At 39.9% G+C, this 15072-nt stretch overlaps 2 protein-coding genes across 9 annotated transcripts in view; both read left to right on the forward strand.

Moving 5' to 3' along the window:
• Nucleotides 1-10722, forward strand: part of PPFIBP1 (PPFIB scaffold protein 1) — a 184970-nt gene extending 174248 nt beyond the window's left edge. For 4 of the 8 annotated variants that reach the window (XM_017875588.1, XM_017875587.1, XM_017875589.1 and 1 more), the window contains 6 exons: nt 2332-2454; nt 3255-3380; nt 3969-4157; nt 6683-6862; nt 7527-7592; nt 7730-10496. In XM_017875588.1, the coding sequence (XP_017731077.1) occupies nt 2332-2454; nt 3255-3380; nt 3969-4157; nt 6683-6862; nt 7527-7592; nt 7730-7816 (771 nt within the window). In that variant the 3' untranslated portion in view covers nt 7817-10496. Of the gene's footprint in view, nt 1-2331; nt 2455-3254; nt 3381-3968; nt 4158-6682; nt 6863-7526; nt 7593-7729 lie in introns of all 8 variants that reach the window. The other 4 variants (XM_017875593.1, XM_017875590.1, XM_017875591.1 and 1 more) reach the window with 2 other exon arrangements.
• Nucleotides 10723-11067: 345 nt separating this feature from the next.
• REP15 (RAB15 effector protein) lies at nt 11068-13492 on the forward strand. Its single transcript, XM_017875594.1, has one exon. The coding sequence runs from the start codon at nt 11486-11488 to the stop codon at nt 12194-12196; it is 711 nt and encodes a 236-aa protein (XP_017731083.1). The 5' UTR covers nt 11068-11485; the 3' UTR covers nt 12197-13492.
• The last annotated feature ends 1580 nt before the right edge of the window (nt 13493-15072 follow it).

Raw genomic sequence — 15072 nt, forward strand, 5'->3', positions numbered from 1 at the left:
ACTCTTTTATAGCTATTTCATATATGCTGCTTGTGATTTTAAGCTTGAATTTGTTCACATATATACTATATAATTATATAATACTATATATACATAGTGTTATACACACATATGTAATACTATAGATACGCAGAGTGTGTGTATATATATACATACACGTATGTGTATATGTATGTGTGTATATATGTGTATGTGTATCTACATATACACAAACACACATACTCTGTGTATCTCTAGTATTATAATACTATTATTACCCTACTTTTTTACATGTATAAAGGAAGGAATCCAGATATTGGGTAACTTGGTAACCAACTTTCCACAGTTAGCAATAGAAAGTCGGAGAGAGTTTGAACTCAGGCTGTTTCAAGATCCCTGCTTTTAACAGCTCATGATTATGACTAGAACACATTCAGTAAATATTTGCCTCCCTATCTAGGTGTGAGTATGTTCCCTCTGGGAATGTGAACAAATTCAAGCTTAAAATCATAAGAAACATCTATGAAATGGCTACAAAAGAGTAAATGACCCTGGAAAATTTGACCCTAGAAGTCCTAAGTCACAAAATATGTGTTTTAATGTGGATTAGGTCCTGGAACGGAAAAAGGACCTTACTGGACAAACTGGTGAAATGTGAATAAAGTCTGCACTTTAGTCGATGTTATTATCATCCACATTAATTTCTTAGTGTTGACGAATGTAATCATGATTATGTAAGATGTTAACATTAGAGGAAGCTGAGTGAAAGGTATATAGAATTCTGTTCTATCTTTGGCAACTCCTCCACAAATTTAAAATTCTTTTAAAATTAAAAGTTTTAAAATCCAAAATTAAGAAGAAAATCACCCATAAAGTCTGTTTTGATATAAAACTGTCTCTTTAAAATCCTTCAAAGTGTAAAGAATTTCAAAAACAATTAACATTTTAATCACATTGTAAACATTGTGCATTCAGATATTTTTGAAGCTGATAGACTAGTTAGATGAAAATAGCCCACACAGTTTGGAATGGGTGTCTCAATCCTAGATTAAAATAAGTACTTTTTCTAACATATCTTAAGATGCTACTTTTAAGGAATTACTCCAGAAAACTTCAGGAAATAATTTTGCCCAGTTAGTAGCCGCAAGGATATAAACTGATTAATATTTTTATTAAATATTTCTGTAGTAGATTACATTTTTTTCTTTCTTTCATGAGAAATGTTTTATCAGAAAGGTGTGTCTAAAATAGATGTTTTACTTGTTTATTTTCTGGGTGTGTTCAGAAGTAGACTGGTGCTTATCTTGACACTGCCCCTAATATCACCTTCTTCTGAAATAATTTGTTTTGGTGTGTTTGGTATATTTGAAAATATTCCCAAGAGCCACAGACTGGTGAAGATTCTTCCTTGAAGCGGGGGGGAGTTGATTGGTTATATATATATATAGATATATATATATATCTAACTTATAACTTCATTTTTATCCTCTCCTTAACTCTGACCAAAACCTTTGCAGTGATTGATATAGTTTTGCCAAAATTGTTCACAGTGTCTGCTAGATAAACCATAATAATCTAGAGCTATTCAATAGCAGACAAGTCTTTACTAAAAAATAATCTAGAACTAGAGAATTATTAAGGTCAGGGAATAGTATAACAAGAGCACTGTTCTGATTTTCCCCAAAACTATGACGTGCTTTAGTTCAGAAAACCAAGCCTTGGCTAGGAACGGTGGCTCAGGCCTGTAATCCCAGCTCTTTGGGAGGCTGAGGCCGGGGGACTCCTTGAGCTTATGAGTTTGAGATAGCCTGGTCAATATAGTGAGACCCTGTCTCTCCAAGAAAAAGAAAAAGAAAAGATGAAAAAAGAAAGCCAAGACTTGATCATGTCCACCAGTGAGCATCATTTGCTCTTCGCTGTCTGCTGAAAGGAAATAGGGCAGTTTAGCCAATGCCTAAGTGCTTTATCCACAGATAAAGTTCTCAAAACTAAAGTGGAAACAAATAAATTCCCTGTTTGTAGTATGTGCAGATCAAGTCAAAGCAGATCACCTTTTGTAGTGACCCAGCAAGTGCTTGTCAAACTGTGGTTTTCAGAGCCCTGGGGTTCTACAGTCCTATCTCAGAGCATCAGGAAGAGAGAGAAACAGGTGGAAGGCAGCTTCATTGGCAAAAAATACTAATTTGGGGTTTGGGGGAAGATTTTGTTCCAAATGGGAAAGTGAGTTCTGACAAGCCCTTGGGGCATATTGGTTTGAGGGGCTCTTCTCCTTTTACTCCAGTTTTCTGAGATTCCCAAGAAAGTCCCCCTGCTACAGGCCAGCACAGTGAACTCCTTTTGTTCTTTTCGCAGGATGATTTACTGTCTTTGAAGGTTGTAAGTGTGCTACACCACCTCAGTATCAAAAGGGCCATCCAGGTCCTGAGGATCAATAACTTTGAACCAAACTGTCTACGGAGGCGGCCATCTGATGAGGTACCATTTTAAAATTGAGGTTTATAAGCATGCACTTCTCAGGCATGGGACTGTCCATATGTCAAAACTAAGAGCCATTTTTCTTGGAGCTTGCAGGAAAAGCCTTAAAATTCAGCTTCATTTACTTCTTAGGCTTTTTCTGTATTCCTTCCTTTTCTCTCCATGATAGTTCCACTTGTATAACTAAAGCTAAGAGTTCATTTTCAGTAATGCTTCTTCCTTTTCTTGGGTGTATTTTTTTCCTGATTCCCTAATCCACAGAGATAAATATCACTATAAAGACTTCCTTTTCTGGCCAAATGTAGTGGCTAATGCCTATAATCCCAGCACTTTGGGAGGCCAAGTCAGATGGATCACTTGAGCCCAGCAGATCAAGACCAGCCTGGGCAACATAGGTAGACCCTGTCTCTACAAAAATAATAGTAATAAAAAATTAGCCAGGCATGGTGGGTGCACACTGGTGGTCCCGGCTACTCAGGAGGCTGAGGTCGGAGGATCTGCCCAAGCCTGGGAGATGGAGGCTGCAGTGAGCCCTGATTACACCACTACAACTCCAGCCTGGGTAAGAGAGTTAGACCCTGTCTTAAAAAAAAAAAAAAAAAACTTTCTTTCCTAAACCAACGCTTTATTAGTATATAAGAACACTTGAAACACAAACTATGACAGAAATTCTTTAAAAGAGAATTTTTCCCTTTCTTTATGCATTTAGTGGGATGTTGAGTAACTGTACTCCATGGAGCAGACTTTTTAGACAGCAAATGCAATTTAATACTTAGGATCTCGGTTGTGTGTTCCCATAGAATACCATCGCCCCATCAGAAGTTCAGAAGTGGACTAACCACCGAGTGATGGAGTGGCTGCGCTCCGTGGACTTGGCAGAATATGCCCCCAATCTCAGAGGCAGCGGTGTCCATGGTGGGCTCATGGTAAAGCTCTGATTTAATTTAAAATTGACTTACTTTGTTTCCTTTAGTCTAGTGAGTAGGATATTATCAATTTTTGCTTATCATAATCCTAAAGTCATCTGACGCAACCCTCCTGCCCTATTTCTAGTAAATCTTTACTTTCAGAGTATTTGTATTGATATCTTATAACTCTAGATTGAATTTAAAGCCGGTTCTCTTTTATTGTCCTCTTTCATGTCAAATAACATGTAGCTTCTTTCTCTCATATGATCATGTTTGAAAACCCCTGCAAGGATGCAGATTGTACTTCTGCACATTGATATTGCATAAGGAGTTGGCTGCCACGGACAGCACCCCAGAGAGGTAGAGGACTGATATTGGGATGCCTGAATCCTGGATTTCAGGACCAGCTCTATCACTCACTAGCTTGGGCAAAATGGAGAAAAGATATGTAAATTAAAGATCAAAGTCCATATGGTGTCTACCTCATCAGGCTGTTGAGAGGATCATTGGAGATAACCTAAGAGAAACAGCTTTGCAAATTATAAAGCACAATACAAACATGTATGATTTGTGGTGACTTTTGACAAGCTTATTTTTTTTTAACAGGTTCTAGAGCCTCGTTTTAATGTAGAAACAATGGCTCAGTTACTGAACATCCCACCCAATAAGACTTTGCTGCGAAGACATTTGGCCACTCATTTCAACCTTCTGATTGGGGCTGAGGCACAGCACCAGAAGCGAGATGCCATGGAGCTGCCGGATTATGTACTTCTAACAGCTACTGCCAAAGTGAAGGTTGGTTCAGGCTCATACAGTTTAGTAATTGCTTGGCACAAAGGCAACATTTTGTCTGTTACCTAGTTTTTCTGTTTTCTGGGGTTTGCTAAGTTTTGTGGATGGGTTCCTTACCAGCAGATGCAGGAATCCTCAGCGCTTAGTTGTCTTGGGAGAAAGATGTTGGCCAAGAGACAGTTCACAGATAGCAGAGAGCTTTATTGAAGGGAAATAGGGAGCAAAGAGCTTATTGTAAGAAAAAAAAAAAATACAGGGGCTGATCCTGCAGGGAAAACAACAGGGTCTCAGTAGCAATGTTTATGTAAGGGGACAGTACACTCCAAAAACCGAGGCACAGCAGGCTGCCGAAAGAGAAAGAGGCCAGGAGTTCTGCGTTGGGTTTTTATGATGTCCAGTTGTTTCTTGAAGCTCTCGCCTCTGTGTTAAGTCCCTGCCTTTTTTATCTCGTTTTCTTGCTCCTGCCTTAAGTCCTTGCCTTTTCCCTGCCTAGTTCCCATCCTAGGCTTGTGGGACCCTCCCTTACTATAGTTGGTGCGCATGCGTGGGCTGGGTGTTGGCTGCAGTTCTACCTAAAGGCTGCATTGCTCATTCCCACCGCCCCCAGGAAGGTTGTGTAACAGTCAAATCTATATGTACGGTGTCTGCATTTCTCTTAGGAATTCTCCTTTGCCCTCTTGCCCTCTTTATGAGCATGCAGCTAGCTAAATTCTGGCAGGTGAACTGCAGAGTGAGTGATTACTGGGCATCTTAAGGGACGTTCCTTTCTCCATAGGTATTTCTCCTCCTCTCTGCTCATATGGAGCATGCATGTTTTGGGTGGTTTCTGGGGTGTGAGATTTTCCGGACCTCTCTTTTCTCAGGGGCTTCCCCTCATGTCTAGCTATCTGCCTACTCTAACAAGTTGAAGAAACAGTTGACCCTTGAAGAACATGAGTTTGAATTGCACAAGTCCACTCCTACTCAGATTTTTTTTTTTTTTTCAAGCAAATGTGGAGGGATGCAAAACCCACATATAGGGAGGCCTGACTTTTTAGGTACACGGGTACACTGGACTTGAGTATGTACGGATTTTGGTATACATGGGGGTCTTGGAACTAATGCTCTGTGTATACTGAGGGACAACTGAGTATATATCTTTTAAAAGTGTAATAATTAAGAGAATGCACCCAGATAGCTCAGTCAGTAGAGCATCAGACTTTTAATCCGAGGGTCCAAGGTTCATGTCCCTTTTTGAGTGTGCCCTCTTAGGTGGGCATGGTGGCTCATGCCTGTAATCCCAGTGCATTGGGAAGCCAAGGCAGGAGGATCATGTGAGTCCAGTAGTTCAAGGCTGCAATGAGCAATGATTGAGCTATGAGCATGCCACTGCACTCCAGCCTGGGCAACAGAGCAAGATTCTGTCTCTAAAAAAATGATAATGAACAGCATAATATTGGCTTCCATAATCCATGTATTGGCAGTGCAGAGAGCCCATAACTTGGGTCCAAATATTGATTGCAGTTGTTCTGTTTTTATAAATCAAGTACAGAAGAGAGATTTCTCTTGTACAGATTTAGCTTCTCAGGCTTATGATAGACCAGCCTTGTAAATAGGAAAAGATACTTTAAAAATGATTGAGGATGGGCCAGAAGAGAATGGATATTTCCTAATTTACCTGGATTTATGGATCATACCAAATTCAGATTACTTTTTCTTCTTTAAAATTAATCCTAGATTAACTCTTCTAAATATGTTATCTCAACCAATTTGTTGGGTTATGAGGTCCTCCAGAAATTTGCACCAAAGTTCTTTTTAATTTTTTTTTTACCCCCTCTATCTGCCTGAGTATCCAATGACCAAGATGGAGTTTCTCTTCTAAGTATCACTGAAGTTTCCTCTCCAGAAAATTCTTTTAGCAGTCACCAGTCCTGTTATGGAAGCAAAATAGGCATACAAGATAATTATAGCCTCACCCAAAGAAAAAATATAGTGAGGTCTATTCTATTTTGCTAATCTTAGATTGAAAAACCTTGCAAAATTGGATTCAGCCATGATAAATCTCATTGCATTAAGTCCTGTTTAATCAAAACTATGAAGCCAGGTGCAGTGGCTTGTGCTTGTAGTTCCAGCTACTCTGGAGGCTGAGGCAGGGGGATCCCTTGAGCCCAGGAATTTGAGGCCAGCCTGGGCAACATAGCAAGATTCTGTCTCTAAAAATAATAGTAGTGATGTGATCAAATTATTCTTGCCATATTTTGTTTATCACAGTGACTATTCAGCTAGTTGGCATGAATAAGAAGAATAAGATTAATTTTCTGAGATTCATAACAAGGGTCATTTATCATTGCATCATTTATATGTCTGGGATGCCCTTCATTTTTATCCAAATTTAAACATCCAGTTAATTTTCTCTGTACCGTGGGGTAAATAATTAAATTACACATGTAGGAGGGAGGGGCAATGCAAAATAATTACATGTTATCAGTCCTTGATTGTATGAATTTTATCAAATCCTTTGGATGTTTTTGTTTGCTTTTCTTTTAAAGCCAAAGAAGCTTGCCTTTAGCAATTTTGGGAATTTGAGAAAGAAGAAACAGGAAGATGGTGAAGAATATGTTTGTCCAATGGAATTGGGACAGGCATCAGGAAGTGCATCTAAGAAAGGATTTAAACCTGGTTTGGATATGCGCCTGTATGAGGAAGATGATTTGGACCGATTAGAGCAGGTAAATCCATTATGTACCTTTTTTCAAGTGCTTCCATCATTCAGACACTAAATGGGAGCTTTGTGTACTGTGTCTGATCGAGGACATCTTCCAATAACTAAAAATACAGATAATAATAAAATAGTAGTGAACACTTAGAGATCACTTTTATGTTCCAGGTACCATCCTAAGCACTTAATGTATACTATGTTTGTGGTAACCTTAAGACATGGGGAGCATTGTTATTCTCATTTTGGAGATAAGGAAACTGAGGCACAGAGAGCTAAGTAACTTGCCCAAGGTCCCCAACCTGTCTCTTTGGCTCCAGAGCTTATGATATTTACCTATATTATGCCATCTCTGTATTAAAACATGTTAGGAATGGACAGGTTATTCTACCTAGCCTTTTCAGATTAAAGTCATGGGACTGCATATTTCCCTTCTAATCAACAATGCTTTGGTACTGTTAGCAAAGGCATTAGACTAGCTGTGTCAGTAAAGTGTCTCTTCTAATTTTTCACTTCCGATTGCAGTGGTGAAAGGAGATTATCACCAAAAGTGTTCTGTTGCTCCTACCCCATTCAGTGCTATTTGCATTATTTCCTCTTAGACTTTTGTTCCTCTCGTTGCACTTTCCCTGAAATTGTGAAAACACGTATGTCATGTTATGGTTTGTTCTTTGCAGATGGAAGATTCAGAAGGGACAGTGAGACAGATAGGTGCATTCTCCGAAGGCATCAACAATCTGACAGTGAGTTTGTGAAATGAATTGAAAATGTTATTCTATAAATGTCTTTTAACAACCCCAAAGGACCACATGTCTCTTGGAGAATGTGTAGTTCTGAGCTCTTGGCTCTCAGTGTGACTCCCTGTCTCCTTGTTTTCCAGCACATGTTAAAAGAAGATGACATGTTTAAAGATTTTGCTGCCCGTTCCCCCAGTGCCAGCATTACAGATGAAGACTCAAACGTTTGACTGTAGCCCCTGGAGGAACATTAGGAATGCTTAGTCTTTTTTCTACTTTCTTTTCCAAACACTCACAGTATATACAACAGGCAGCGGATTGTCTATTGTTTGTTGTTCCAGCTTCTGCTGTTGAGAAGTTTAAACAGGAAGCAGGAGTAATGTGCCGATTCCGAAGTGGCCACAAAAAATAAGACACTGGTGAATGAGAGTATAATTGTTTTCTTCTATTTAATGTAAAATCTGTGATATATTATATTTAAAGTGTTGCATTTAAGATGAGTATTTTACCAGAGTGTTTCCTTTCGCATCTGCAGTATGGAGGATTTGAGGAACAGTAACCAGGATGTGAATGATTTTGTCACATCAGTGTTCACTGGAACCACCTAAGTAGGACATTATATGATTTCAGAATCAATATGTGGAACTTCTTTAAGCATTCAGTGTGCCCACTAAATGCCAGCCACACCTCCACTTGCCTCTTACTGTCTTATTTTTATATATTTTTCTAAATATATGTATATATACAGTACATAGAAAATAGAACATTTATTTTGTGACCTAAGGACGATGGTGAAAAGATCACGTTTTCTAAACAATCTGGTGATCAAGAACGTTCATATACCAGCTGGTTTCTGAAGAGGTCAGAATGGTCTTTCTCCATACTGACTTTTAACAATGTTGATCATTGAGGCTAAATTAATATATATGAAATATTCCTTTTTGATGACACCACAAAATTGTTTAAAGGTTTAAAAATTTCAACCTTAATCTTGGATCCCTTTACCTCATATGGAAGAACTTGAGGGACATTAGTATACTTTTTTTTTTTTTAAGATGGAGTCTCACTCTGTCACCCAGGTTGGAGTGCCGTGGCATGATCTCGGCTCACTGCAACCTCCGCCTCCTGGGTTCAAGCCATTCTTTGGCTTCAGCCTCCCAAGTAGGTGGGATTACAGGCACGCGCCACCATGCCTGGCTAATTTTTGTATTTTTAGTAGAGACGGGGTTTCACCATATTGGCCAGGCTGGTCTGGGAACTCCTGACCTCATGATCCGCCCGCCTCAGCCTCCCAAAGTACTGGGATTACAGGCGTGAGCCACCGTGCCTGGCCTTTTTTTTTTTTTTTTTTTTTAAGTGACAGAGTCTCACTCTGTCGCCCATGCTGGAGTGCAGTGATGTGATCATAGCTCACTGCAGCCTTGAATTCCTAGGCTCCAGTGATCCTCTCACCTCAGCCTCCCCAATAGCTAGGATTACAGGTGTGTGGCCTCCCACCCCACCCCACCCTTCACACCTGGCTGATTTTTCAAAAATTTTTTGTAGAAACAGGGTCTCACCATGTTGCCCAGCCTGGCCTCAAACTCCTGTCCTCAAGTGATCCTCCCGCCTCAGCCTTTCAAAGTGCTGGGATTACAGGTGTGAGCCACTGTGCCTGGCTTGAATACACTAACTTGAATACATTCAGAATCACCTCCTCTCCCCAAAATGTGTAGAAATAGTTTTTGAGGAAACCAAAAGCAAAGCAGAAACCTTTACAGTATTGTTTCTTTTCTCCTTGTTAACTATATCATTGCATCAAAATACTAACAGTCTGCCTAAACATGTTCATTGTACATTTCTCAGGCTATCAATGAATGGAGCTTTTTAAAAAGTTGAATATTTGTCTGAACATTTTATTTCAAAGTTCAAAAAAACAGAGGCTGCAAAATTCATTTTATAATGGCTATTTTGTGATGATAAGATGTAGTTCATGTTTTTCTGTAGCACTGGGCCCAAATATTCTTTGTAAAGAAAATCACTGCAGCAAAATTGTTACTGTGTTTATTATATTTGTAGAAGTATTAGAAAATATTCTATTTTTTATTCAGTGCTACATAATTACCCATCGTAGCCAACCCTACAGAAGACAGGTTTTCACAAATTGAGGTGGAGGTGGGCAGTTCAGTATCTGCCATTGGACTTGATTATAAACTGTATTTGAATATCAGTGGTGTTATCTTTTAAGTTGTCAGCAAGTTACCAAGGTATTCATTAAAGAAATTGTAATATCAAATTACTGTTTATTCATAACAATTGATTTGATGCTAATAATAATTTTCTTTAAACTCTACCATTCATTATGTGGTAACTGTATTGGACTTACTTTATTTGGATTTTATTTTAATGTGACTAGATGTCACCACTCAAAGAAATCAATTTGTTCTTAGAACCTGGTTGAAAATACCAGGAGACTGTTACAGATGTCAAATTTTTTTTTTTTTTTTTGAGACGGAGTCTCGCTCTGTCACCCAGGCTGGAGTGCAGTGGCACGATCTTGACTCACTGCAAGCTCTGACTCCTGGGTTCACGCCATTCTGCCACCTCAGCTTCCCAAGTAGCTGGGACTACAGGTGTCTGCCACCATGCCTGGCTAATTTTGTTTTCGTATTTTTAGTAGAGATGGGGTTTCACCTTGTTAGCTAGGAAGGTCTCAATCTCCTGACATCATGATCCACCCACCTCGGTCTCCCAAAGTGCTGGGATTACAGGCGTGAGCCACCGTGCCCGGCCCAAGTATTTTTTATTCAGGATGGCATAACCTAACTGATAATATGTAATAAGGTTAAATTTTTTTATGTGTTTTATTTACAAAATATCATACACTGCTGGTGTTACCATATGAAAGGAAATAAAGTCAATTGATAATTGCCTCATTTTTATTGCCCTTATTTCATTTTCCGTTGTTCATAGTAACAGACTTGGTTTCTGATACAGCAAATAACACAATCTCTTTATAAACTGCCATAAATTTGTTTGAATGGAGTTTATAACATGTATCAACAGATAGGAATTTGAGGCCTTTGTTTGAGAAGATTTTGTAGGAAAAGAAGCAACTGAGCTGGGGAATGAAGAATATGGCAGAAGGTAAAAGAAATAAACAAACAAAAAAGAAAATAGGAAAAGCAAATGGAAATGACTCACCTACAGACTGGAAGAAGTTATTTGTAGAAAGAGGTGTATGGATATTTAAAAAACTAACATAGGGCTGGGTGCAGTGGCTCATGCCTATAATCCCAGCACTTTGAGAGGCCAACACGGGAGGATTGCTTGAGCCTAGGAGATCGAGACCAGCCTGGGCAACATGGTGAAACCCCACCTCTACAAAAAATACACAAAAATTAGCCAGGTGTGGTGGTATACACTTGTAGCCCCAGCTACTCAAGAGGCTGAGGTGAGAAGATCACCTGAGCCCAGGGAGGTTGAAGCTCCAGTGAGCCATGATTGTGCCACTGCACTCCAGCCTGGGTGGCAGAGTGAGACCCTGTCTCAAAAAACAACAACAAAAAGAACTAATGTGCCATTTTTACTTTTACTAAAACTTGGAAAGAGGAAACATATGTTGGAAGAGATTACCAAAGGTTAAAAGTAGAGCGAATATAACCTAGATAGAACAGACGTTTTGTGTGAAATTTTGTATCTTTAATAAGACAGCAGGAACTGAATGAATACAACACACCCAACTGGCAGAGAGAACATGTTTATTTAGCTGTATGTATATATGCTTAACTACACCCAAGGAAGCTGTAGAGTTAGAAAAACATGAACCATTAACAGATGTGACCTCCTTGCAGAACTTTTACTTTGAAAAAGAAGTACTCCTGAACCAGATTCACGTGTGATATTTGGATGCAGAGAAAATGGGGCAGAAAGCATCGCAACAGTTGGCTCTGAAGGACAGCAAAGAGGTGCCCATCGTCTGTGAGGTGGTCAGTGAAGCTATAGTCCATGCAGCTCAGAAACTGAAGGAGTACCTTGGATTTGAATATCCTGTGAGTCAACTCTGCCCAGCTGCAAATACTCTGAATGAGATCTTCTTAATCCATTTCATCACTTTCTGCCAGGAAAAGGGAGTTGATGAGTTCCTGACCACCACCAAGATGACCAAGCACCAAGCCTTCCTGTTTGGCGCAGACTGGATTTGGACCTTTTGGGGATCCGACAAGCAAATAAAGCTTCAGCTGGCAGTACAGACTCTGCAGATGTCTTCACCTCCTCCTATGGAATCTAAACCTTATGACCTTTCCAATCCAGAACCAAGGGTAGAGGAGTCTTCCTGGAAGAAAAGTAGATTTGATAAGCTGGAAGAATTCTGTAACTTAATAGGAGAGGATTGCCTGGGTCTGTTTATCATCTTTGGTATGCCAGGAAAGCCTAAAGACATCAGGGGAGTTGTCCTGGACAGTGTCAAAAGTCAGATGGTGAGGAGCCATCTGCCAGGAGGGAAGGCTGTGGCTCAGTTTGTCCTGGAGACTGAAGATTGTGTCTTCATCAAAGAGCTGCTCAGAAACTGTCTGAGTAAGAAAGACGGGCTGAGAGAGGTGGGCAAGGTTTATATTAGCATTCTCTGATTTGGATATGTATTATGTGACTGGCCTGTAAGAGGAAAAGAAAAAAAGATTCTAATAAGCAAGCTCATCTATTTGCATCATTCCAGCATGAGATTTTTTTTTTCATTTGTTTTCTCATTGATTGAAAATGATTACTGGGATCAAAGTATATTAATGTCACAATTACAGAGGGAGAGAGCAAAAAAGGAAACTCTGGCTCTGCCTATGATTTAAAAACAGTTCAGGAAAAGTTATAATTTAGTTTAATATTTCATTCACTTATTCAATAATAAAATGGGAAGAGAGATAATAAAGTCACATTTAAAGTTTGATTTGCAAAAAAAAAAAGTGTCTTTGTTTGAAATAATAAGTCTAGCACTCAAAAGTATAAAATGTGTTTTTGCGTCTGTTGGTGGGAGATGGGTAGGGTAAAGTAGTAGGTAAGGCTACAGAGCAGGTTTCATTACATTTGTAACATCAGTTTCAAGCTATGCACAGTGGCTTACGCTTGTGGTCTTAGCTACTCAGGAGGCTGAGGCGGGAGGATCGCTTGAGCCCAGGAGTTTAAGGCTATAGGGAGCTGTGATTGCACCACTGCACTCCAGCCTGGGCAACAGAGTGAATCCTCATCTTTAAAAAAAAAAAAAAAATAGTTTTGGTTCAGGACTCCTGAGCAAAACTCACATTGTTCTTTTCCTCTTAACACTTATTACCTTATTCTGCCTTCTCCCTAGCTGCTGTCCACACTGAGAGGACTTTGATGGGATTTGAGATTCACTTTAGTGTTAGCTCTGCCTATGATTTAAAAACAGTGACCTATAAAACTATTCCTTTTAATAATACTTGTTTCACCTTTGTAGTAAGGAAAATGTATTCACATATAATAACCATTTTTGCTTAAAAGCCAGTGTGGAATTATAACAGTACAAAGAGGAATCACCATTATTTATTGCACTTGTAAGTCAAGTCAGATGCTTTACATATATTAGCGTGATTTTCATGTGTCCTCCATGACTCTAAGAGGTTTGTATTTGCCAAATCAAAGAGGCTAGATAACTCATAAATCTATTAAGTGGCTCGTAACAAAAAAGTAAAGTCTGCCCAGTTACAAACCCCATATTCTACCGTCATGTAAAGAAAATTCCCTGTAAGCCTATAAATTATGTTGAGTAAAAATCAATTAAAAAAAAAAGAAGAAGAAAAGAAAATTAGTTAGCCAGGAAGGGTAGCTGTGATTCCAACAGTTTGGGAGTCTGAGGCAGGAGGATTGCTTGAGCCCAGGAATTCAAGACCAGCCTAGGCAACATGGTGAAATCCCATCTCTACAAAAAATACAAAAAGTAATTGTGATGTGTGTCTGTAGTTCCAGCTACTTTGGAGGCTGAGGTAGAGGGATTGCTTGGGTCCAGGAAGTCAAGGCTGCAGTGAGTCGTGATAGCGCCACTGCACTCCAGCCTAAGCAACAGAGCGAGACTCCATCTCAAATACATAAAAAGAAAATTCTCTCATTTTAAACTACTGGAATTGCTGAGACCACAAAGATGTTCACCTGCAAAGATGCTAACTGGTTGTTGTTGCTCATTTTTCCTCCATTTCCTGGCCTTAATCTGTGGCTACATTTCGTGTTGTTGAACAATCTGTTTACTGATATGCAGCCATTAAAAACGTGGGCTGAAGCCTTTCACCTGCATCCAACCTCTTAAAACCATTTCTGTTTCTGACAGTCTTCTTATGGCCTTGGCCCCTTCTGTGGTTTGGAATTTAGAGCATGTTCCTATGAGGCTAAATTAAGACATATGAGCGCAATGTGGTGTCATGCAGGTATTCCAAAATAAGAAATACATTTGTTGCTGTGATCTGTATAACTGAAGCACGTTGCAGTGCACTCTGATAGTTTGTCCGACATCAATTTGTAAAATGCTGACTGCAAGCCACCAAATTGATATGACCATCAATAGGTTACAATGCAGACTTGTAAAAACTTTGTCATGGTAGGAGTGAGAGATTTTGAGTTTAGTTGAGGACAAACCTGCTTAAAATCCCAGCTCTTTTATTTACACTTATCCAACCAAACCTCTGTGCTAGTTATTCTCAGTTCAACCTCCACATCTACTCCCCACCCTGTCTGCCTTCTTCTGGGTTCTGACTGCATCACTCTGGCTTCCATCCAGTGGAGAGCACGAGATCAGAAAGGGGACAGGTCTGGAATGTATTAGCCCCACTCTCCCTGCCTCACTAGGACGCTTTGTTCCAGACAGCTCCTGTCCAGCTGGCCCTTCTCTGAGACTACAGCTCCCTCCCCTTCCCCTCTCAGGCCATTGTCCCTTCCAGGTTGCTTCATCATTCTTGGTTAGTTCCTTGCACCCTGCCCCCACCCTGTAGATGTCCTTTTCCCTCAGGTGGACTTGAGGGTGCCATTCGATTTCTTCTGGAGCCCTAGTGCCTCCTGATTTTCCCATCTAAAAACTGGAGATGACGATACCTACCTCATAGAACTGCTATTAGTTACAAAATTAAGAATAATCGGCCAGGCCTAGTGGCTCACGCCTGTAATCCCAGCACTCTGGGAGGCTGAGGCAAGTGGATCACAAGGTCAGGATTTTAAGACCAACCTGACCAACATGCTGAAACCCCGTCTCTACTAAAAATACGAAAATTATCCAGGCATGGTGGCGCATGCCTGTAGTCCCAGCTACTCGGGAGGCTGAGGGAGGAGAGTTGCTTGAACCTGGGTAGCGAAGGTTGGAGTGAGCTGAGATGGCACCACTGCACTCCAGCCTGGGTGACAAAGAGACTCCGTCTCAAATATAAATAAAAAATTAAAAAATTAAAAATGCTTAGTACAGTTATCCAAATCCACTCTTTGATTCTTTATCCAGCTCAGTAAACAGGATCCA

This window comes from Rhinopithecus bieti, unplaced genomic scaffold (assembly GCF_001698545.2).
Source record: "Rhinopithecus bieti isolate Rb0 unplaced genomic scaffold, ASM169854v2 scaffold_7884, whole genome shotgun sequence".
NCBI lineage: Eukaryota > Metazoa > Chordata > Mammalia > Primates > Cercopithecidae > Rhinopithecus > Rhinopithecus bieti.

What these genes read in the sequence shown, in the direction of transcription:
- REP15 (XM_017875594.1), top strand. Translation starts at nt 11,486, where the DNA reads ATGGGGCAGAAAGCATCGCAACAGTTGGCTCTGAAGGACAGCAAAGAG.